The 23,985-nt window shown below is 43.4% G+C and overlaps 2 protein-coding genes across 7 annotated transcripts in view; both read left to right on the plus strand.

Annotated features, from left to right (window-relative positions):
* Window positions 1-9,032, plus strand: part of LOC119461079 (protein O-linked-mannose beta-1,2-N-acetylglucosaminyltransferase 1-like) — a 28,711-nt gene extending 19,679 nt beyond the window's left edge. For 2 of the 3 annotated variants that reach the window (XM_037722257.2, XM_037722258.2), the window contains exons 17-19: window positions 3,662-3,835; window positions 8,625-8,756; window positions 8,843-9,032. In XM_037722257.2, coding sequence (XP_037578185.1) covers window positions 3,662-3,835; window positions 8,625-8,756; window positions 8,843-8,954 — 418 coding nt within the window. In that variant the 3' untranslated portion in view covers window positions 8,955-9,032. The remainder of the gene's footprint in view (window positions 1-3,661; window positions 3,836-8,624; window positions 8,757-8,842) is intronic. The other variant, XM_037722260.2, reaches the window with a different exon arrangement.
* Window positions 9,033-10,249: 1,217 nt separating this feature from the next.
* LOC119461080 (centrosomal protein cep57l1-like) overlaps window positions 10,250-23,985 on the plus strand; it is a 34,809-nt gene continuing 21,073 nt past the window's right edge. The window contains exons 1-7 of one of the 4 annotated variants that reach the window (XM_037722261.2): window positions 10,252-10,492; window positions 10,551-10,637; window positions 10,734-11,020; window positions 11,669-11,815; window positions 13,308-13,531; window positions 18,212-18,341; window positions 21,009-22,846. In XM_037722261.2, the coding sequence (XP_037578189.1) occupies window positions 10,441-10,492; window positions 10,551-10,637; window positions 10,734-11,020; window positions 11,669-11,815; window positions 13,308-13,531; window positions 18,212-18,341; window positions 21,009-21,170 (1,089 nt within the window). In that variant the 5' untranslated portion in view covers window positions 10,252-10,440 and the 3' untranslated portion in view covers window positions 21,171-22,846. Of the gene's footprint in view, window positions 10,493-10,550; window positions 10,638-10,733; window positions 11,021-11,668; window positions 11,816-13,307; window positions 13,532-18,211; window positions 18,342-21,008; window positions 22,847-23,985 lie in introns of all 4 variants that reach the window. The other 3 variants (XM_049672567.1, XM_049672568.1, XM_049672569.1) reach the window with 3 other exon arrangements.

Below are 23,985 nucleotides of genomic sequence, written 5' to 3' on the forward strand. Positions count from 1 at the left end.
GTTCAATTTTTCTGTTATTTTCTGCTGAAATGTTCACTTTGCTTCTCTTAGCGGAACTCCAAGTGCTTGCTGTAAGAGAAGCGCTTTTCACTGACATATGTGTTGTGAGAATGAACGAGGGAAGTCTGGGAAACCGAGGGGATCTATTTATATTTAGTAACAACCACATGAAGCCAACAGACAGTCAAACCAAGGAAAGCATAGAAGAATGTGTTTTTTAATTAAGGTGTCAAATTAATAATTCATAGCAAACCCAGCCAAAGCTGGAAACTGAGTTTGCTGTGTCTGCCTATTCGACCTTTCCAGTGGCTACCGGAGCTGGCACTACTTTTTCCAGCCCATGCTGACCGTTTTCTGTTCGCTGCATTTAATGTATTTATTTCTCATTCTCGATATCTGGAAACATTGTTCCTGTTGCAATGGCAACACTAGCTCAGGAGCATCCACACAATTAGCCACTCATTACAACTTATAAGCGGCTGCACAAGCATTGCAGCAGACAAGCAGATGACGAACCCAGCGCAACCACATGGGGTGACTAGAAAACACCACTTCCCATCATATGCTTAGGCACTTTCCCCATGATTGCTGCTTTTTATTTATCTTTATGACTAGGCTCCAAGATTGCCACGTGATGCTTCCTCCTGTTTAAAAAACAGATGTTTTTATTTCCTCTGTGCCATCAAGCCACCTCTTTATACTGAGCTTCACGCTCACCAAATGGCGAATAAAAACAGAAGTTTGCTGACCACCACCATTGGAGATCGAGCTCACATCCCTGTGGCATTCTTCAGTCTGGAGCCAGATGCATTAACCACTGAGCTATTGCGCAATGTTCACACTTGGCTATTTGCGTGGGTTTTGTGCATCATGCAGAATAATCAGAGCAGTGGCACCAGTTCACATATTTTGGAGGCAAGAGCAGGCGATACTGTGGTGTACAAAGACAGTGAAGTGTCCGTTGCAGTGAAGTCTTTGTTGAGCAAATGATAGTGCTCCTGTGAGAGCCCGCTGCTGTCGCAGTAAATAAGTTTAGAGCCCGAGGGACCACTGAAGTCTGCTGATATTTTTTAGAACCATCAACAGTAATTTCTTTCACGGAGAGCGCACAGCTTTACGAACAAGTGACACATTAAACAATGAATGCTATGGCACTGTGGTGGTTGTTGTGCTAAATAGCATGCAAGTTCTCTCGTCACTCATATTATGCGTGTACAGTGCTCATGGACTAAAACCGTCAATTTAGGGTCAATTAATGCGCATTCTTTCACTTGCACCGTCTGTAGTTTTGTGTGACATTGGCGCAATTTTGGCTCATAAACTTAGATCAGAGTCTGCATCACCTTTTGTGACCAGATTCATAGCGACATGACATAGTTCTTCCAAGTAGTTGCATATATGAAATGCTCTATACATTGTTTCACACGTAGCAGGCGACACTACGAAGGTTGGGGAGACTTCTTTTACTGTTGGCATCTGCAACCAAAAAGTAGTGTGTCACATATGAAAGAAAAGTATTAGGTACACACCATGAACTGGATGTAAAATAAAAGGGGCCCTGAACCACTTTTTATCGAAGTGGAGAAATGCATTTGAAGTTAAAATAGGCTGTTTTCCACGGCCTAGCAGGAGCAGACTATAGTCGGCTTCTTCCGGAAGTACGTAATTATTATCAAAATTCAAAAGCAGACTTTCGTTTACTTCAGCATGTTTATTAAACTTCGTCAATAAATTTACACAGTAATAGTAGGAAGAAGCACACTGATCCAAACAGGTCCAAACACCCTTCTTGATTGATTTCAGCTATTGGCCAATAACAGCCGTGCTTTCCGGACACTTTATGATGAAATAAAGCGTCCTGAAAAGAGTTAGGGACATGGCTTCTGTTGAAAAGAGCGTTTGAGAGAAAGGTGACTTTGTGCTTCGCTTACAAGTTCCACGCGTCATGCACGACTGTAAAACTTGCCTAAGCTGTTCACCGCAACATATGCTGTCCGCGGACTATGTTTTTTCACCAATCCCGAGGGGGGGGGTTCAGGACTCCTTTAAGTCTCGTAGTTGCAGGTCGCTAAATTTGATGTATTTATTACACAAAAGGTGTCGGAGATCTAAACCTCATCATCATCATCAGCCTATATTTTATGTCCACTGCAGGACGAAGGCCTCTCCCTGCGATCTCCAATTACCCCTGTCTCGCGCTAGCGTATTCCAACTTGCGCCTGCAAATTTCCTAACTTCATCATCCCATCTGGTTTTCTGCCGACCTCGACTGTGCTTCCCTTCTCTTGGTATCCATTCTGTAACCCTAATGGTCCACCGGTTATCGATTTTTACCTATTTACCACCAAATGAGCGGAGTAACATGTTTTTGCGACCAGCGGCTACAGCACATCGCTTGTGCTCGCGACCAAGTATATGTAGTATATTGGCTGCCTACTAGAAGCATTAATATGCACAAGTAATGTATTATTCGACTTAAACTTGCATCCAAAAGTAGCAGTTGTAATATGTGACGTAGTTATTTCATAATAAACAATGCACATGAAGAACAACTGTACTGCAAAACCTGCACAGTGACATATCTATGGCCACACAACTTGTATAGCCTCTACAGTGTTGCCTGCTGAAGTATGAACCGGTGTATACTTAAAGCTTACCTGCCACGTTTCATTCCACGAGCACTGTACATCATATACAAACAAGACAAAGGAGTCATAGAAAGATGGAGACTTGAAGAAATCAACAATAGATGAACAGCACTTCTCTTTTTAGGGGGCTTGTCTTTTTAGAGAACTACTGACACGAAAAATTTGTGTCCCACTCTTTTCTTTAGGTAGCTGTTGACTCCATAATTACAATATGAAGCCTCAATTCCTTGAGAATGCCACAAACAAATAGTAATTACCGCACCTATTAGGTGACCCATTCAGAATGCGCACCAAGTGCAGCACAGCTTCAAATGTGAGAAAGGAGAATATTCACGTCACCCAAAAGCGAAGGTCACGGTCATGTGGTATCACAAGCAAATCAAGAGTGTGCCAGCCAGCCTGGTGTAGTAACTGAAGGCCATGCAATGCGACCATGTTCACGAAAGCTCCAGGTTGACCCTTCCAATGGTGCACTTCTCCTGGAAATACAGGGGAACTCGCTCTTCTCCCCTCTTGTCCATCAAGTGCTGAATGGGCTCAGTTTTCGCCAGCACGATCTAAGTGTGTCACGGGGGTCTGGTACCACGAGACTGCCAAATCAGGCTTCGGTGATGATAACAGTCTTCCCTTTAACGTCTGAAGCCATGCTGCACTTGGCACATGTTTCGAATGGCTCGCGTTAAAAGGTAACGTAAATAATTATTTCTTGCACTCTCAAGGAATGGAGGCTCCATAGTGTAATTACTGAGTCGACAGCTGTCCAATAAAGAAATATAAACTAGACAAAAATTTTTCTCAGTACTTCTTTAAGGATGAAGACATGTTTTCTTGTCAGAACATCGTCTCTACGCTGAGCGTTTCCTTGTTCGCCCTCTGTTGATCCCTACATAGTATGCAGGGACGTCGGGGATTGCTGGTGTGATATTGTAACACTCATTGTGAAACTCCTGTTGTACAGCATGCAACAATCCATAATGAGCATTTTATGTTTCTAACATCTCTCTGATGTTTAGGGAGCTTGGAGTTACCATTGAAGGTGTGGAGACTCTTGAGCGTTCACACTATGAGAAGGTGGTGCATAATATGCTGAGCACCAGTGAGACGTGGGCACTCATTCAGCGATACCTTGCACTCTGCAGTGCTGGATCGTGGCTTCCCCACCTGTCTAGTTCAACGGCATCAAACAGGTACTTATTTCTGAAACATGCTGTAGTGATTTTGTTTCCTTTCGGCTTCTGAGATGATGTGAGCATTTTGTTATAGCAGTAGCAATATGAGGCAATAGACAGTGCTCAAACCATGGCCGCCATGTAGTCTCTTCTGGCACCTGCAGTATGCAAAAGCATGGTCCTTGAGATTGGTGTCTGTTAGGCCACGATCACATTGGCGAGTTAAGGAGGTAACACGACTGAGTTAGTCGCAAATAGTCACTTTTTGACCAATTTCACCATTTTGGGACAGTCACTTGCTTAGGGATGGTGATATCGATGAACGATTAATCGATTAATCGACGAAAAGTACGCCGCAAAACGATTAATCGTCATCGATGTCTACCTTTAATTTAATCGGTTTAATCGATGAAAGCAGTTCGATTAATCGTTTTCCAGACAGTGACTAAAGTGGCGTGAAAATTTTGAAATCGTACTATAGAATGCGGAGCACGAGCAACGACAGCGCGGCTGCGAAGACCGAGAGCGACTGTCAACTGTTTTCCCCGAGTCCTGCCGAGATTGCCAAGCGTTTCCCCGCTTTAAGCACACGTCACACAGGCTGCCTGGGGCCAGAGAGAGGCCGCCCCCCGTGGAGGAAGAAATGAACTAGGAGAGATCATTACGTGAGGCAGCAAGTCTTGCCATTTCCTTCGCTGTTTACCTCGCAGTATAGGGTCAGCACGTGACCCTGAGAGACAACGTATTGGCCGATAATGTTTGGTTCGCAGTAGTTTCAAATCGGTGCGCACCCGTTCAGCTGCGCTGCTGCCCTGCACCCGGCAGCATTAAACCTACCGCGCGCTCTGATGTGGCGATCACGTGTTGGGCCATTACTTCTTGATGTCAGTCGTGCTGCAATGCTCTCTTCTAATTTCTCCTTCCTCCACGCCCACCCTCCTCAGTAAGTGCCATTTTTAACCTACAGGGTGTTCCTTTTTAAGTTTTATGGAATATTTAGAAATCGCCTGTGGCAGGTAGCATAATTGTTATCATTGATGAGGCGGACATTATTACGAGAAATTGAAACACATATTCGAATAATTAATAAATATTACTAATTAACTTCATAGTTAATTAATTTACGACGTATATTGAAATTTACCAATTGTAGCCGGTGAAGTTATTTATTTATTTATTTCACGTACTTTCCAGGCCCGAACGCGTTACAGAAAGGAGTGGAGTCAAAAACAAAAAATAATGCAGCAAAAATACAAACCAAAAATATTAACAATATGCATTCGAACAGTGGTCTTGAAGTTGGTAGAGTCGGTGATGAGTGCGACTGATGCGGTAACGCGATTCCAGTCCGTGCTTGTCCTAGGGATGAATGAGTCACTGTACCGGTTTGTGCGGCACAATGTCACCCCAATTTTAAGGCTGTGGTCAGTGCGGGACGAAATATAAGTAGAGTAGCTGTCTGGGTCAGTTGGTACATACTGAATAGTCCAGTCGTCGTGTGTGCCACGTCTCTTCTCTGTCCTTCGTCTTTTGACTGGTTTTTACTATTCAGTACGAAATATAAGACGGAGGGGCAAGAAGGGTTTCTTTTAGAAGGGGGTTCAAATGAAAAACTTTGTGAAAAAGGGAAAGACGGGAACATTTGCGGTGTGACGAAAGATCAGGTAAGTTAAGAGTTCATTTCATTGATGAGATACTTGCATAGCGAGAATAATTAGATAAGACAAAGCGTGCACCGCGGTTTTGAATACTTTCTAGAGTAGAAACTAATGAAGACTGAGTCGGATCCCAAATGGCTGAAGCATACTCCAATTTGCAGCGAACTAAAGTTTTGTAAAGAGTTAGCTTCAGGGACGAAGGGGCAGAGCTAAAATTACGGCGCGAGTAACCAACCATACGGTTAGCGTTATTAGCAACATAGCCAATATGCGAATGCTAAGAAAGGTTATTTGATATGTGAAGGCTGAGATGCTTGTAAGAAGTAACTGACGTCACAGGTGCACCATTAATAAAGTACGTGTGCATGACAGTGTTACGAGATATTCGCATGACCTTGCATTTATTTTAATTTGTTTGCATGCACCAATTATAACACCACTCAGTTACGCGGTTAAGGTCGTCCTGATTCTCTTGGGAATCAGAAGAATTAGGAATTTTACGGTAGAGAACACAGTCACCTGCGAATAGCTTTATGGAAGAACAAAGAACGCAGTTTGGAAGATCGTTAATATAGATTAAAAAACATCGCCCAAGCACTCCGTACAGATGGTTAACCAGAGAAGCTGAAACGTGCGGCCCCGATGTTTAGCAGTGGGGCTTTCGCTGTAAACATCGGGGCCGCACGCTTTCGCTGTAAAAGAGAAGTGGACCGAGGACTGAGCCTTGATGAACACCTGCTGGTACATTAGAAAACAGGCGTATCCACTTGTCAGGCGTATCCACTAGGAATTAATTTCCAGATTTTGGAACTGAGGTTTGAACAGCGAAAAAAAAAAACAAGGACACGAAGAAACAAATACCACAAACAAGCGCTTGTTTGTGGTATTTGTTTCTTCGTGTCCTTGTTTTCTTCGCGCTGTTCAAACCTCAGTTCCAAATTATGAACCAACTAGCCCTCATCAAGAACTTACTGAATTTCCAGAATGACACCAGTTCGGAGATATGCACCATCAAACTCGCCGTAAAGAAACGCTGTTGTTCCACTTACATTTTTACCAAAATGCCTTGAAGTACAAAAGTAACTGGAATGCCCATGTATTTCGTCCCACACTTTGAGAAATAATATCTCGAAACTGGTGTCATCCTGTAAATTCCTTTCAAGTGGGTCTTGCGAACTCATCGGCTACAATTCATAAATTGTAGTATGTTTCGTAAGGTAATTAACTAAGAAGTTCATTACTCAATGTTTGTTAATTAGTCAAATATATATTTCAATTTTTCGTGCTACTAATGTCCGCCTCTTCGAATAACCCAGCTCAACGATAAGAATTATGCTACCTGCCACAGAAAATGCCTTGAAGTACAAAAGTAACTGGAATGCCCATGTATTTCGTCCCACACTTTGAGAAATAATATCTCGAAACTGGTGTCATCCTGTAAATTCCTTTCAAGTGGGTAAAACTTAAATATGAACACCCTGTATATTGTTTATTCCTTCACTAGTCCCTAGTGGCAATTATAGTTGGCCTTCAAGAAGTCAAACATTATTCTTTATCAAAGGTTATACCCTTGTATTTCTTATCCTGGTTCCACCTTTCAAACGTTATAATGGGTACTTACGTGAGTAGATAACTGTGTTTCAGCCTTTTTAAAGCGCCGGAAAAAAAAGTCGATTAATCGATTAATCGACGAAAAGCCCCGCATCGAAAGCGATTAATCGATTACAGGCTAAACCGACGAACGATTAATCGTTAATCGATTAAAATATTTAATCGACCATCCCTACACTTGCTGTCCAGTCTTTGAGCTCTGCAACTGGAGTTGCAAAGCTGCTAAACAAATAAGCAGCACAGGAGCAGGACATCAGCACAAGTTGCGCTTGCCGGTGTTAGCATTGATCACCCTGAGTTGCTCTTTGGTTGCTAGTCATAGTCAACCACATGACCTCTGTCAATTGCTGGTGTGAATGCAACCTTACCCTAAAGGGGCCATTGCTGGAGGGCGCAATGTGGACACCATCTTTGGTAAAAAGCCTTGTATTTCAAAATTCAAGAGAAAAGTACTCAAAGGTCATCGCTGCAAAAATATATGTTTGCTTGAGACCTAGATTTTGCATATGTGTATGAAAGAAAAAAAAATCTGCAAAGAACTTATTGGAGAAAAGGTTGGAAACTCAACCTCACCTGTTCAGTAGTTGCTAACTGTGGTAGTTTCCCGCACCACTAGACTCGTAATTTCTCATAGTACAGCTAGCTTGCATTATATCATGGTCCTAGCGATGACACATTTTTGTTTGGAATAACAAAAATTTAATAAATTGTGGTTCATAACAGAATTTTGATTTATTATACAGACAGATCTGTACACTTAGAGTGAGGCACAAAAGTATGCCATTGGCCACCAACAGATGTCATAATAAAGAGAAGAGTGAGAGCCTTTTACCCTTACACTCCACAAAAAAAGTTTGCATCCTTTGGGGCTTATCATGTCCCCAAATAATAATCGTCATCTATCTTGCGTACCTTTTCTTTCTTTAGCGTTGCACACCCGGTACTTGAAAGTCACGAAGAACGTGCACATTATTAGCGTGATATTCTTGACAGTAAGTAGCGAGTGCAGAGTTTTCAAGAAAGGAAACTGAAGCAAGGCAGAAGAATATTATTGTTTAGTGACAAGGTATACTCAAAAGGTGTAAACATTTTTAGAGTGTAGTAGTGATAGTGTCAATTTGACCAGCTTTTTCTTTTGATAAATAATAAAAATATGCAACATTTTTTCCATGTTGCTCTAGCATATGTTAATGTCTTTGATATGGAAATGTTGCAAGAAAATTAAAGATAGCCTTTCTTATTAAATGCATTTTTTTCAATCAGGAATATTCAATAACATGTCTGCATATGAGTGCACAAATAAGGACAGGGATTACGGGCAATATTTCTTCCTCGCAGAAATAAGATTGGCTATATTATATAGTTCAGGCATTCAGTCAGGAAATAAAACTTTTATTAAACTTTAGAACGGTCACATGCCCAGTCTAAGTTATTTGAGCACTTACTTTTGTAGCTTCAGTTTATGTTTTGAGAAATAAATTCTTCGCTGGAATTCAGTCTTGATTGCCTGTTACATTTGTCAACTGCATCCTTTCCAGGCCTGCAATCAGCATCTACTTTCACCAAGCATCGAAAGATGACTTCGAAACTTTGCGTGCACTTTGCTCATGTTTTGGCCTTTACCACCATCCAAAATTTTCGCCAAGAGGACTGTATCGTGGAATGCTGAGGTACATGCAAAAATTTTTGAAGTTTCGAGAATGCATTCATGTTGTTTCGTTGCTTTTCTTCTAAGCACTCTGTATGCCCTTTTCAGGTTCACTTGGAAGGGGCGTGACATGTTCCTAATTGGACGTTACTCACCATACTACAAGTACAAGCCAAAAAATATGAGCCCTGTATCACTGCGCATTGCTACCTCGGGATAAAACTATCTGTGAAGCCTGTAGGATGGATTATTGGTGAAACAAAGAATGTTTCATTGCTAATAAAGTTTATATGATTATTATACACCTTTGTCTTTGGCTCAGTTGCATAGGCCATGGCGAATTCTATTCAGTTTCTCATACCAGTTTTGCATACCACAGCTGTAGCCTCGCTGTTGAGTATCCGCATTGGCTGCTGGAGGATGTGAGTTGAAAACTGTGCTGCCACCAGTTACTCCCCAGTTATTCAAATGGGCACAAGCATCCCCCGACCTGACACTCAGCTTTCTTTAGGGAGGAACTGTCCTAGGGAATGAGCCCGCATCTTGTGAATCTTTTTGAACCCGGTGGACATAACAAAATCCCTGTGAAAGGGTAATCTGGGCTGCTACCATGGCAACACTTTTCCATGTGGTATCCCAAAGCACTTATAATAGGTGGGGATGCCCTCAGGTTGGAGAGATACACTCCTAATTTCCAAGCATTGAGGTCCCATAATGACTGAGCAGCTGCCTGGGAGTGCACTTGTACCTCCTTTAGCTCTAGTCTGCCTCCTCACAACTGTGACGGATGCACTGGGGTGTTTGAATATCAAAAAATAAGTTGGCTGTGGTGGAGTGCAATTTTGCCTCTTCAGCCAGAGTGTGGCTAAAACATTACTTGCAACAAATTGTATGGTGCAATTATAGATGAGGAGTTTCTACTATTTTACTTATTATTAAACTTATAATAAATTACCCTAGGACACATGTTTCAGCAGTGAAACTGAAGCCATTCAGCTGTTGCTGTAAGGACCAATTTCAGTTCAATATTCACCCCCTAATTTTGATGTGAAATGTACTGGCGTTCCCAGTAATTTAGACAGCGCTCAATTAAGACACAGGCTTTTCGGGATACATATTGTCAAATTTTCATAGTTTCATAGATGTGTTGTGTGTGTTCACCCACATGTGTTCCCCTACCAGTCTCGTGAAGATCGGGAATCCGTTTTTACAGTGATTTGTTACTTTTACTATCAACACCACACATAAATCCAAAATACTGACATCCGCCCGCTCCATGACTAATTTGCGCAATTCATACCGCAACTTGGAGCAGAGGAACAAACTTATTTGATTTACGTAACGCCTCCGAAATAAAACAGGCACGAAATGCTTTCAGCCGTTTAGCTAAATTGAATTTTGATAAGCTAGCAGTTTAGCGTCAGAAGCATTGTCATTTTTCGAGCTTTTACGTGCCGAAACCGAAACTTTTCCAAGCGTCACGCGCGTTTTTGTCGTTGAGTGGCGCTAGATGTCTCTCTCGTGCTTCGCTTTTTGCGAGTTTTGAAAAGCTGTCACTACGTCTGTGCCCGAAGTCCTGCGGCTTATTTATATTTCATGTACCAGGTGCGAGCTTCTGAGGAACGCTTTTATTGTGCGCAAGTGAGCACAGACCGTCGTCAGAATATCCGGCGACTCGTCCTCAAGTCTTTTGTATCGGGCTTACGATGCCGTTACAGATCAAAGAGACCGCTAGCCTTCACGGCACGAAAGGCGATGGTAAGGCTTGTTTTTGTTGTGGCTTGACCGAAACTTATCGTAAACTTGCAATTTACAGAAGTGATACATTCACTCGCCAAGCTATTGGAAAAGGTCCACCGTCTTGAGGCGAAGAAGCGCGCGGCTCACAGCTGTCCTACTTCAGGCAGGTGTCATGTTTTTTTTTTTTTTTTCTCGCCGTAACATGTCCAGCTTTGTCGCTTATCTTATTTTGGCCTTTCTTATTTTCGTGTGTATATAGAGCTCGGAGAGCACATTGCGCTGGTGGAAGCCCAGTGTGCCTTGCTTGAGGAACAACTGCGGTACGCGCGACGAGTTCTGGTTTTCTCCACTAAACCGAGGAGCACTCCCGATGAATTTCCGGAAGCCGCGTTTACCAAGTCTCCCAGCTACGACAACGATGATGTGTTTGTCGAATCAGAAGAAGTCCGGGCCCCTGTGCCCGAGCAGCGACCTGCAGCCCAGAGGTCTCTATCAGAGATGAACACGGACGTCAGGAAAAGGACGGCGAGAAAAACGACTCCAAAGGTGCGGCGGATTCGCTTGCACTATGCGCGCAGTGTACACACAGCCACAAGAGCGGTTATTGTCGGTGGCAGTGTAATAAATGGTGTGCTGCCACATTTAAGCTTTATGGTATAAGATCTTATGTAATGCACGTTTGTATCGCCTTTAGTGCTTCAGTGATGCTTTGCGGTAAGGCTCTGTTTAGCAGCACAGCTCTCTGACATCGTTTATTACTTGCAAAGATCTATTAATCATTCAGTCTGTTTCCCTTTCCTTGGGCCTTTCATACCTTTCGTATCTGCTGTTGCAGAGCCTTACACGTACGTAACAAGGCACATGGTCAATAAAGAGTCAGTATTACTAAGAGCAGAGCAGCAGGCTTATTGAAATGTGCTGAGCATCTGGTGATCGAACTTTAAATGTACACGTTTACAGATCTCTCTTGGCTTCAAGCTGCTTTTTACTACTGTGATTGCATTCATATTATTTTACATGCCCATCATGGCGAGGAATACTTTTTTTTGCAAGTTTGCCTTACCAGAATGAATGAGTGCGTTGTTAGACGTATGTAAAGCATACTCTTACTCTTTTACTTTTTGTAAAGTATTGCCTGGTTCAAGTGTATAATAGGGTATTAATCTGTTCATTGCTTTTTATGCATCACCTTAGGAGCCTGAAGCTGCAGTGCCTGCAAAGCACTCGAGCCAGACTCGCCGAGCAAGGTCAACATCTGCTGTTCCACATGCTGTTCGTTTTCCTGACCAAGTTTACCAGTGCAGACTCAATGTTGCAGACGTGCCATTTATCCTCAGCAAAGTAAGTGCACTTTTTTAAATACGGTGCTTAGCTTAGTGCTTAGCCAATCACAGCCATGGACTTGTTTGAACATGCAGATGGTCACTCAGTGCTGTTAAACAGCAATGGTTCACACTTAGGGTAGCAAGGATATGTCAAGAAAGCAGGCTGCGGTGATAATGCTAGTGCAGTGGGTCATTGCCTTCTTTAGTCTTTTTGTTTATGGCATCTTTCATGGTGTTAAGCAGTGTTATGTGCTACATGACAGATTGCCGCAATGAAATAGATGAGAGCTTGCGCATGTGCTCTAAACTAATGCCTATGTGACAATCATTTGCCAGGCTCGAAACTTTGGGTTTGGTGAACATTGTTGCGAGTGTATTGGCCTGTAGAAAGGTTGATTGGGTGCACTTTGTTCATGGATGTGTGCATGTTTCTTGATATCAGTGCCTTTTATTAAAGGTTCCCTCATGAAGCTTGTGCACTGGATGTGCAATGAAAATAGAGATGGAAAATTGAAATGAAAGCCTGCACCCTTCTTCTCGGAGAAGCGACTCTCACCGCCAGCATGAATGATGTCACACACTTTCCACTTGCAGCATATGGATACCCAGTAGTAATGTGGACAGCCTGTTTAGCAGCTGAGAGCCTCTCATTTATCTCGTTTAGTTTGTTTCTTCTGTATTTACGTGAAATGCAGTGTGTGTAAAACTGCCTCCGAAAATGCTCTGCACAGCAAGAAAAATGAATAGAGAAAGAAAATGATTGGAGAAAGAGAAAACCAGGAGGTAGTTTTGTGGTGTAAATGTGATGGGCCTTCAGCTCTGGTATGAGAGCAGGCAGGGGGAAATGTTTGTGTGCGCTGGTTGAGTAATGGAAGAGAGCTGTGGCCAGGGTAGCTTGGCTTCTTGCGTCATCATCTTGCAACGTTGCATTTGTTCCAATCTCGGGTATTACTAAACCCTCTTTAAATAATCTTGCGGTAGAATGCTCCCTGAAACAATATAACGTAAGGATTATGTTGGCTTGATTCTGTTCCTTTCTTATTATCCACAATTTATGGCTCATCGAGCCAATGATGTTGTGGGTGGAGCAGCACTTGAATCACTGATAAAGTTGAAGAAGTGCAAAAAGGAACAATGTTAGAATAGAATCATTACGTTATTCCGACCCTGGATCACACTTTACAACTTCTAGTGAATAACCAAAATTTATAGCAGGGCCTGGTGAGGGGCCCTCTAAAGAGCGACCTGTTTCGTGTCTGAGATTGAACTGTGGCAAGTACGTAGCGGTAAAATTGAAATGTGCTTAGGAGAGCAAGTGGGCATGTGACTTCTGCACACTGCTGCCATAGGCCAAAGAGCAGCCGTCTCTTGAACCATGAAAATGTTTATGGAGTTCAGCTTTTCCCCCAACATGTGCACTGTTGTTGCATAAAAATCCAATTAAAGTTTTTGCTAACAACAAAGGTGCCAGTCAAACAATGTGCTGCATTACTTTTGCTATGTTTCAGAGCACTTCAGCAAGTCACTCACTCCCTGCGAATCTTCAGAACCTCGTGTCTCTCCTGAAGAAGGCCAAGCCACAGAGCAACGTGGGGCAGGACTTTACAGACAGCACACATCGACATGTTTGTGTAGTAGGGAACGCAGGGTTGCCCAAGAGCAACAGTGAGATTGACTTGCGTGCAGCATCTCAACCTGATGCTGCTAGCAGCGACCTTGTGCAACTGATGCAGTGAGTTTGCTTCTTTTTCACTTGGGCTAATTAAGGAATGTTTATGTGAAATCTTCGAAAAAATTTTCTAAAGTGAACAATGTAGTAGGCCGTAAAGGAAGCACAGATACACAAATAGTAGTTTAAATGATCCACACGCTTTGGAAAAGATTGCAAGTAGTGGTGTGTGCTGTTGCCAGGTGTACTTTGATGCTGCGTCATCTTACGCTCCGTGTTAGGATCTTCCATAGTGCTGTTGCATAGAGAGAGGCAAGGGAAAGACTTCGTACAGGTGTATTTATAGGTGCATGTGTCGCATCGCTCCAGAACAGACAACCTGTGCAAGGTTTTATGTCATCATTTTCACAACCATGGTAGACCTCTTCATAAATTCTGTACCAATATTTTTGCATACTTCTAGCACATTAGGCTCTCCATCCCTCCTCGCTTTGCATTTTGGACTCGGACCCACTTACAGGCTGTTCCTACTATGTACTGTCAAGCCTCATTGTAACTAACAAGGATATAACAAATTAATGAACGATATAATGAAAGTAAATCTTAGATTTTTTTTGGCGCTATGTGTGTAATGAATATATACTTATAATGCAGATATTTTTGTCGCAGGGTCGAATCCCGGCCACGACGGCCGCATTTCGATGGGGGCGAAATGCGAAAACACCCGTGTACTTAGATTTAGGTGCACGTTAAAGAACCCCAGGTGGTCCAAATTTCCGGAGTCCCTCACTACGGCGTGCCTCATAATCAGAACTGGTTTTGGCACGTAAAACCCCACAATTTTTTTTTCGCAGATATTTTTGTGTTGGATGCGACTTCTAGACCGCTTATAACGTAAGTCGCCGGAGTCACCAATATCCGCACTATAACCAATACAACAATTTTATTGCGATAGCAATTATATGGACACTCCAGGTGCATTTCTGCCGTCGCTGGGAGGTTCCTTATAAAGTCCAAGGTCGATAAAATCGTCCCCTGCGCCATAAGCTGTACGTGCGAGTAAACGCGTGCGAGGGTGAGCCGGCGGCCGCGGCTCAACCTTGCGCACGCGAGGGACGAAACCAGGAAGGAAGCGATGTCTTCTGTCGCATGCGAGGCTTCGGGAGGAATGGGTGCGCGTTCTACTCCGGCCGGCCCGGGCGGCTGCGCACGCCCGCTGGGGCCGCTGTATCTTGAAAGCCATCTGCGATGGGGGCACAGTCTGCCATGCGCTGTGTTTTGCGGCTTGGTTTGCGTTGATGCGAGATGCAGCACGAAGGTCAGTTCGCTCGCTGTTGCTGCCGCGCTTCGTCACTATAGCGTTTTGACGAGTTTCCACAGACATTGAGTGAGATGTGTTCATGTTTGCTTGTGCGCACCCGCCATTGCGTCATTTTGCCCGCCCCGCGTGAGGAGTGCTGGGATGCGTGGTCGACGCAGTGGGCGAAAAATAGAAACAGAGCTATTCATGTGCCAGACGTGCCAGTTGTGTCATGTCAGAGTATAGACACCGGTTGTTTGCCACCAGGACGGTGCAGAACTCGATGCGCGCACACGCGCATTACGCCGGACTATATCTGCGGCTTGAGGGGAAGGTTTGCTGTCTCGGCTGACTGCCGAACTGCCAGGCAGCCACACTGTAACCAGTATTCAGGCTCCCGCAACTGGACCATAAGCGATACATGTATACATGGGAAAATGCTATGGGAAAATCAACGATAGTCTGAAAAGGCCGAATTATATCCGGTCCTGCACTATAAATGGTTACGTTATAAGGGGTCTGTACTGTACTACTACTACTACTACTACTACTACTACTACTACTACTACTACTACTACTACTACTACTACTACTACTACTACTACTACTACTACTACTACTAACTACGACTAACTACCACCAAACTAGGTTGTCACGGTAAGTAGATACGCACTCAGACTCGCTCACCAATATTTTTTCAGGCAATATACTCGCCAGTGGTCGAACAGCTGCACCAATTGGGCCTAATTGCATAAGAGCGGTGATTTGCGGATAATGTCCGGTCACACATTATTTAGCATAGTTGTTGGTGGCACCACTTTAAAATTATCTTGTAATACGTGTACTCAACTGCCGACGTAAAATTTGCTTATGAGCGGGGACCTTCCCGGTGCAGTCACAAGAGCTGATTCCGTGGTTCAAATTTAAGCAGCTTTTACATGTACCATGGTACAGTTATGCAGGAGAGATTGTGTACATTGGATGAAAGCTGTGGTGTGGAGAGGATGAGGGCATTGGCTCACAATAACTTCGGTTTAGTCGTAGACGTCCAGTGGTGTGGTATTGTTGACAAGCCCTAGTTCCGCAAACTTCCTTTTTCTTGCTGTCTTAAAGTTGACTGAATTCGCAGTGGCTGTTGCAAGCCTAAATTGCAGAAACGGCTTTATACCGTTACTACATATCAACAGGGAAAATTATTTGTCAATAATTAATGACATTAGTTCAGTAGCATTTTGCCTGAATGCCTCATTGATGCACATAAAGCTGGCTATGCTGCACTAACTGACTATTTCAGTTAAAATTCAGACTATCTGGTGCATAGATGTGTGTTGGATGCTGCACCAAAAGTGCTTGTTGCTGTGCCAGATCAGATTTTTGGCTGCACCAAGGCCTGTGCCAAAAGGTCAAATGGCTGTTCCACTACTGGCTTGCTGGCATTCGCGTTATCTCACTCATTGTCACTCACTCACGTGCCTACTTGTGCCCACACATACTCGCCACCATTCACTCACGTCCATGCTTACTTTCATCCACACTTACTGACACCCACCAATGCTCATACTCACGTTCACTCACAGACACAGGCAACTCGCTCATGTTCATACTCACGTCTACTCACACTCACCGACAGTCAGTCATGTCCCCTCAAAGTCACTGACTTTTATTTTCATATTGACGTCCACTAAAACTCGCTGACACTCATTCTTGTTCATAACCATGCCCAGTCACATGTTTCATCATTCACTCACACTTCATCTTATGTTTGTAAGATCAGTGCAGAATGAGTACGAGTTAGTGTACTACTCGTCTGTGAGAATGTCATCCTATGACTACTTCTATTACTACTACTGCTACTAGCAATGAGCAAACCTGCCCACCAAAACCCAATGTTGCAGGTTTCCTCGGCAAGTATAATTTATCTAAATACCAAGCGAAATGAGTTGTTAGGTGCACCATTAGCACCTAAGGTGCCACAGTGTAAGCGAGAAGTCCTCAGCCTGTGCTCCTTCTTAATTCACGCTCCCATGATAATTCTCAGTCCATACAGTGCGTGCTGGCCATTAGCAGGATTGTGTTCAATCTGTCAACATGTGGAGGCACTATTTGTATTGGCTTCTTCAGTGTAAAGAAAAAAAATCGAAGCAAACCTTACCCATGCCTCTCCACACTCCAATGACAGTGACATCTATTTTTATTGCTATGGCAACGAGGTTCGCGACATGCTCAGCAGTGAAATCGGGAAGTGATGCAACGTACAGTTGCAGAGCGTCGAATGTCGCTATTGCCTCTCTCGTCAAAATTGTTGGCTAGTTGGCAGACTTCATCACTGCTAGCCTTCTCAACCTTCATCCCCTCCTTGATGGCCTCGATGATGTCAGTTCTAAGCACAGACCATCATGTTGGTTGAAAGTTGAGGGGACGGTTATCGTAGCTACTGTGATGTCCATACCCTCCCGCACGGTGGCACTTTCTATGTGCACCGCTGCTCTGCGGGCTCTACAGAGGGAAGTGGCGGTGCCGCTATGTGCATTTGCTATAAATCAACAAATCAGCTTGGGGGCGCTTACATTTCTTCGTTAAACAGGTGATTTCGTTGTAGAGGCATTCGACTGTATCAGTGATTGGTTTGATGAGCATGTGAGGAACTGAAAATATTCTGCAACCAGTGGGAGTGTTTTCATAAGAGGCATTCTGTCTGTGTGTTGACAATGCCATGCCGCAGTGTTAGGATTTGGGGAGAAAGTACCCTTGGGCATAGATTTGCTACAAAATTTACTATAGGTAAATGTAGCGCTGCAAATCATTCAGCTACCATGAGAACTATAGTTATAACGTGGATCGGCCTAATCTTCATGCTTGTTTTTTCAAACATTCTTGTGGCATTATTCATTGCACTTAACCTTTCTAAGTGTCCAAACAATCATATTTTTCTTTGCACATGCATAATCATTGCGAATTGTTGCATTTAAAACACAGTATTTCACTGAAAATGATAAATTTGCAGTCACAAATCCATTTGAAGCTGGAAAAGCAAAGTATAGGCAAATCCACATACTGCACATCAATCCCATGCTGGCCGAACCAGCACGCTTGCAGCTCCTGTAGGCATTAGTGCCAAAGTTGCCTCTAGTATGTGTTTGAGTAAACTCCGTGGCTTCTCGAAAAATAATGTCCAGGCGTTTTATGGCCCTTTACCAATTCCAAGTTTTCTCTGCTATATTTTTGTATTCACAGCCATTGATGAATCTTTGGGTAAAATAGTTTACCATCATAAGCAGCAGAGTTGTGAAGGCACTATACCTAGCTCTCTCAACTTGTGGCCACAATATCGTTAATGTTGTGTACGCACATTAACAGTCTTCATATGATGATTGCACCATGCATACAAGGTGTTCATTGTGCTGCCTACTTGTGTTTCTGATTGCTGGTTTTGGTTTTTGCAGCCAAGGGGAGCAGCTGTTGAAGCAGTTGAATCAGGCCCAAATGCCTGGCACGCGACACTCTCTAAAGTGCCAGTGCCGGCGGCTAATCAGCCGCATTCAGGCCAGAATGGCAGACATTGGAAAATCAGAGGTATGTTGAGCATTAATGGACACATTTTGCTTTGTTTTTAATGTTTAGTGATGGTGTTTGTATTAGTGAAAGTGTTACTGGGAGGGCTATAAACAGAACTTCTTTGTTTTTGTGCTCGACTAGAATTTAAATGCTCGCAGAGCATTGGATGTAGAGCCCTACACAGGAATGATTCATACATTGTTCATTTATTCGAGTTAGTTGAACAAATATGAGAAGTTTGATTGGCTCATTGTGTTTCTGGTGCAGTGTAAAACTGTTTAATTCAAATTTAAAAGGAGGCTATCAGATGCCATGGTCACAGTCTTTGTTCTGGCATGATTTTATGTGATGCTGAAAATTTTCACCTCATGGGTCTTTGCAATGTATAGTGAATTAGATTTGAGTAATTCGTTCATTAATCGGACATGCAAATAACTTTTATTGTGCTTCATATATGTTGCCTCTGGTCATGACTCCACCTCCTCCATTAAACAGGACATTACGTCTGTGCCTTTTTCATAAAGCCACCCATGATGATCTACATGTACACAGTAGAACCTCGTTGATACAATCCCATTTCGTACGATTTCCCGGCATCAACGTTTGTGATAGAGAACACAAAAAATGACCCAATACAGTTACGCGTCTTCACCGGTTCATATGTTCCCGGGAAACGCAATCTTTTGGCACCACCGTTCAGTACATTGCCAAACTGCGATCGTAAGTTATGTTTTTCGGTCATTAGATCTCAGGTAAACAAGAAAAGGCACGAGGCGTACACGATCGACAACAGTAGTTGCCCGCTTCTGCAGCGGTTCAATGTCTAGTTTCTTATTCTGGTACCAGCAAATCTCCTCCCGGATCGTTGCGCGCAGCTATCGCCGCCAACTCTATTGCGACAAGCACCCTCACCTATCTGTTTCACAGCGCGTAGGGCTTAGTACCGTTGGAAGCGTACGGCACACTTTTAATAGGTGGTAACCCAAACACACCGCTGTTCCCTGCTGAAGGCGGCGCGAAGTGAGCATCATGTTTTGCTCTGGTGGCATTGTAGGTGTCATATTCCGGTGCCACCCACCAGCTCGATTTCATTTCGGGTTCCTGTTGCCGTGTTAACACTAACGCAATAAGAAAGCGACAACGTCCGTCTCTGATTGCTTGGGCCCCACCAGTTCGACTTGCATCATTGTCTCGTGCCGTCCGCAACGATTTGCGCTGAGTGGGCACGTCAAAACTTCCAGCCAAAATGCTCCGCTGGAAGAAGCTGCTGACCCAGGCCGAATTTGAGGAGTGCAATTGTAAGCTTGCCAAAGCTGCAAAAATGATGTGTGTCTCTAGCCACTCGGGGTCTCACCAGCTTGGTAGGCGTCGGCGTCTCGCAACGCTTTGCATTACGTAAATGTCAACTACAGTTGAATCCGTCAAATTTTTTAGTAACTTTGGATCATACGTTCGCCCAGTTCGTACATTTTTTTTGCGCAGTTGTTTTGCAAAATGTACGAACGAGGTTCTACTGTATTAAGTCACCTTCTGAATTTTATACCACTCAGTAGTGATCATTGTTATCAAGTTTGCAGCCTAATGATAAAGTGTGCACTTGATGTGCACTGCAATCTGTAGAAGCGCTAGGACTATGTACACATTGTTGCTGCATCACACTACTGGACAGTGGAACCCACCTTATGTACAAACGCCGCATGAAGCAGTGGTTTATTTTTCAGGGTAATTACTGCAGCTTCTGCTTTTGTGGCTCAAACTCTTCAGAATCTGCAAGATCTGGTGTCTAATCCTAAGTCAGTTTTAAGTCTTTTTAATGTTAACACACCTGCTGCCCAATAATACGTTGACATGCAAGTAGGATGTGCTGAGAAACACCCAAAATAGCTTCTATTGCTGCAGCATATAAAAGTTATTCATCAAAAAAGCTTGTTACAATGTGTCCAATAATTAAACATGTGATAATGATGTAGGATCCCATGCAATATGTGCTGCCCTACCTAAAAGCCCACGTGGTTTGTATATGCAGCATGTGAGGCTTGCATGGGCCTTTTTTTTTTTTTTGTATGGGGGAGTGCACTTAGCTTAGCATTCCAGGTCACATTCTATGCCTCCATGTTTCTTCTCATTACTGTCCCACTAGTGGCTTTAAAGGGATGCTAAAGTGTCCCATTAAAGAATGTTAAGCCTGTATTAGCAAATTACATTTCTAGAATGCTCATAATCTCACTCTTATCCTGAGCGAATGCTGGTTACATTAGAAGACATGGAAAAATTAGACGGGTGGCGACACCACTTTGAAGTTTCTGCACCAGCTTTGCATGACGTCATAAATTTTGACAGCAGTTCCTTGTGTTTTTTTAGGTAATTGTTTATCGATAAAGAAAGGTTGCATTGCATTTTGAACAAAATGATGACAAAACCTAGAAAGCTTGGGGAACTTCCTCTCGGCTAAAATGGCCCAAATACAACAAAATATACTGTGAAATTCGGGATCTCACACCAATATACCGGCGTTGTGGTATGAGCATTAAATTAAGAAATAGCTGGGCCTTCATTTTCTGCCTTAGTGATAAACTTTTTTTGTACCATGGGCATGAAAATAGAACCTTCATTGCAGTTTAAGAAACTGCCATTTTTTCTGTTTAGCTATATAAACTGCGATACCCATGCTTTGATTTTTTACAGACTGGTTTCTCAAATAGCACGGGAGTGAAGTCGACACACAAAAGAAAGGGCAGTGTAAAGCCAAGGTCGGCTTCTACGTCCTCTCACGTTGGTGACGCTTTCAATCGTGTTTTCATGCGAGAGTTGAGGAGGATTCAGAGCCACCTTGAAGAACAGATATGAACTGCATCTTAGACAAATGCCACGAAACCACACATTCCCACAGTGATTCTCTGATCTCACATTCAGAGCTCGTAGCTTGTGCCATTGCTTTTGTATATTTGTACACTTGTACAGGCTTGTCAAGTCTGTACACCCATGGTCGAAAGTATGTGAACTGGAGCTTCCGTTAAAAAAAAAAAAAAAAAAAAAAAACTTAATTCTTTGCTTGAAACTGACGGCTGCAGTTCAGGCTTGGCATTGCAAACATTGCAATGCATTTGTCAGTTTCAGCTTGTCAATCTGAGTTGCCAGGAAACTTTTTTTTTTTTCACCGCAGATATGGTCCACATACTTATGGTCATGGGTGTACATACTGCTGGCCATGTGATCACTAGTGAGAATGTCACCTGATTTGCCTGGGCTTGTCAAAATGCCCTGCTAGTGGACGGCGAATAAATGATATGCTACTTTCCTAAGTGCCATTTTATCATACCGTTTAGTAAATCGCACTTGTGTGCTGCGTTGTCGCACTCTTTAGTACAGTGTAGACCGCTTGTAACGTAAGTCGCCGGAGTCTCGAATATCTGCACTATAAGCGGTACCGCACTATAACCAAAACACCGATTTTCAAGCACTGCACTTATGCAAAACATGTAGACCAAGCATGTAGACACACTTTGTACTATCGCGCGCACATCGCGATTACGTTTTCGCCAGTGAGCTGGCGAAAACATAATCGCGATGTAGCCGGTGCTCTTCAAGCTCGACAGCTTTGCACCGAGTCAAAACGAAACAACTGTTTGCCACAACCGCCGCGGAAAAAACCATGACCGATATCGACACGATTACGAACGGCGACTTTGCGTTGCTGAAGGCACGCGCCCGACGCACGCACCGAGTCTGGACGAATTAACTACCATTCGTGGCAACAACTGCAGTCGAAACCGCGGTTGCTATCTATGCGATCATCGATGGCGACTACGCAGTTTTCTAGGCACGCGGCCGACGCGTGTACCGAGTAAACACGAAACTACTGTTCGCCGCAACCACTGCGGAGAAAACCGCGGCTGCTATCGACGCGATCGTGGATGACGACTACACAGTTACGAAAGCCCGTGGCCAACGCGGTGTTATACGTGGCGGTAAACAGAAGAATTCAGGCTTTAAAGACACAAATAGGCTCTAAGCGTTCCGGCGTTGCTGTCATTCACGTACGATTTCAACTGATGGCTGTGGCGATGCGGACTCCGCCGCTTCGTTTCGGTTGGATGCTAGCGCTGTTCTTGCTCTTTTGCGTCGCACATTTGCGGCGCTCCTTGCTCACCGAGCTCCGAAAGTAGTATGGATTAACCGATGTGCGGCCAAATAAGCCCGAATTAACGAGAGTTTGATTGCATTGAATAATGCATACGCCAGCTGGCAGCATGCATCTTGTTGAGAAGCGTGCTCGCTGCCGCCCTTATCGGCGAGATAACCGGTATTTTGTCTCACGCGGCTGCACTGTAAGCTGTATGCGTATACATGCAGTGCTATGGGAAAATTAACGGGAGTCTGAAGAGACCGTACTATATCTGGTCCTGCACTATAAGCGGTTACGTTATAAGTGGTCTATACTGTATTTGAAAAGAGCACAGACATGAAAAGATAAGAACATTGCTTTTTTGCTTGGAATAATAAAATTTTTGTTGCTTGTATAGGTGCTATTAATGTAGTTTCTGAGAACATGCCCTATATTTTATTGCACCAAGCTCTTTTTTTCTGTGTTGTGGTTCTAGTGTCTGGATGTCTTGAGATGGAATGTGATCATGCATGAGCAGATGAGCTTTGTTTAGCTGTAGCTTTGGAAAGTTAAATATAATCCTATGATCCACTCAATCATTTAGAAAACAAGGTGGCTTTACTAGAAGTGCAGCATCCTGTGAAGCCAAAACTGCATTGGAGAAAAATTGTTAACAAAGCTCAGTGCTCATTGGCAGATTCTGTATTGTAAATCGCAGTGAATGCTTCCATAGGCAGTGTTCTCAGAGACAAAGTGGTACTGTACTTTGAATGTCGTGGCTCCCTTATTCCTTTGGCTGTCCTTTCCTCATCTGCCTGGAAAGTGTGGTTCACTTGTGCTGTTATCTTTTTTAGTTAACTCTCATTGGCTCAACCAAATGAAATGGAAGTGTCAGATTAAAACGCTGGGTGCACTAATTCCACTGATAATATTTTCACATGTAGTTGGTCGAGTGCAAACACAAGATGGGCAGTGGAAATGTTGCGGTGCTGTTGAACACCTGTTGCTACTGTGATGTGTTAGGCTGAACTGTGCATCTTGCAAGATTTCTGCTGAGCATGGTCAAGAATAGTCTCTGATTGGCTCCTTGTGGGCAGTCAGCGTTAATATGGTGCTCTTTGGGGTCATAGAATGGCCTTGTTGACATAAAAAAATGTTTCTTAGGTAGAGTTTTCTTTAGTGTTCTAACATGCCAGAATGAAATGCAATTGACAAGAAACAAAGTACTGTAGCATTTGTAAATGCTTAATCACTTGAAACTGCAATGTGTGACAGAACCGTGCGTAGGTGCTGAATGCCTTAAAGCTTCGGAGCTAAGTATCTGTGAACAGATCCTGCCAGTGTTGCTGACGTCGGTGAATGTATGCAGGAAAGTGCAACTTCTTGATGGTTCTGTCTTGTTTGCGTTTCATTCTAGCATGACAGCAAAATGTGTCTGCCATATTTGTACATGTTACTGGCTCAGTGTCTTTCAATGTGAATGCTTTAGTTGACTTTGTGACCATAATCTGCAAGTAAATGTGCATGCATCCACATGACAGACAGTTGTTCCACAGA

The sequence above is a fragment of the Dermacentor silvarum genome, chromosome 8, assembly GCF_013339745.2.
Source record: "Dermacentor silvarum isolate Dsil-2018 chromosome 8, BIME_Dsil_1.4, whole genome shotgun sequence".
Lineage (NCBI taxonomy): Eukaryota > Metazoa > Arthropoda > Arachnida > Ixodida > Ixodidae > Dermacentor > Dermacentor silvarum.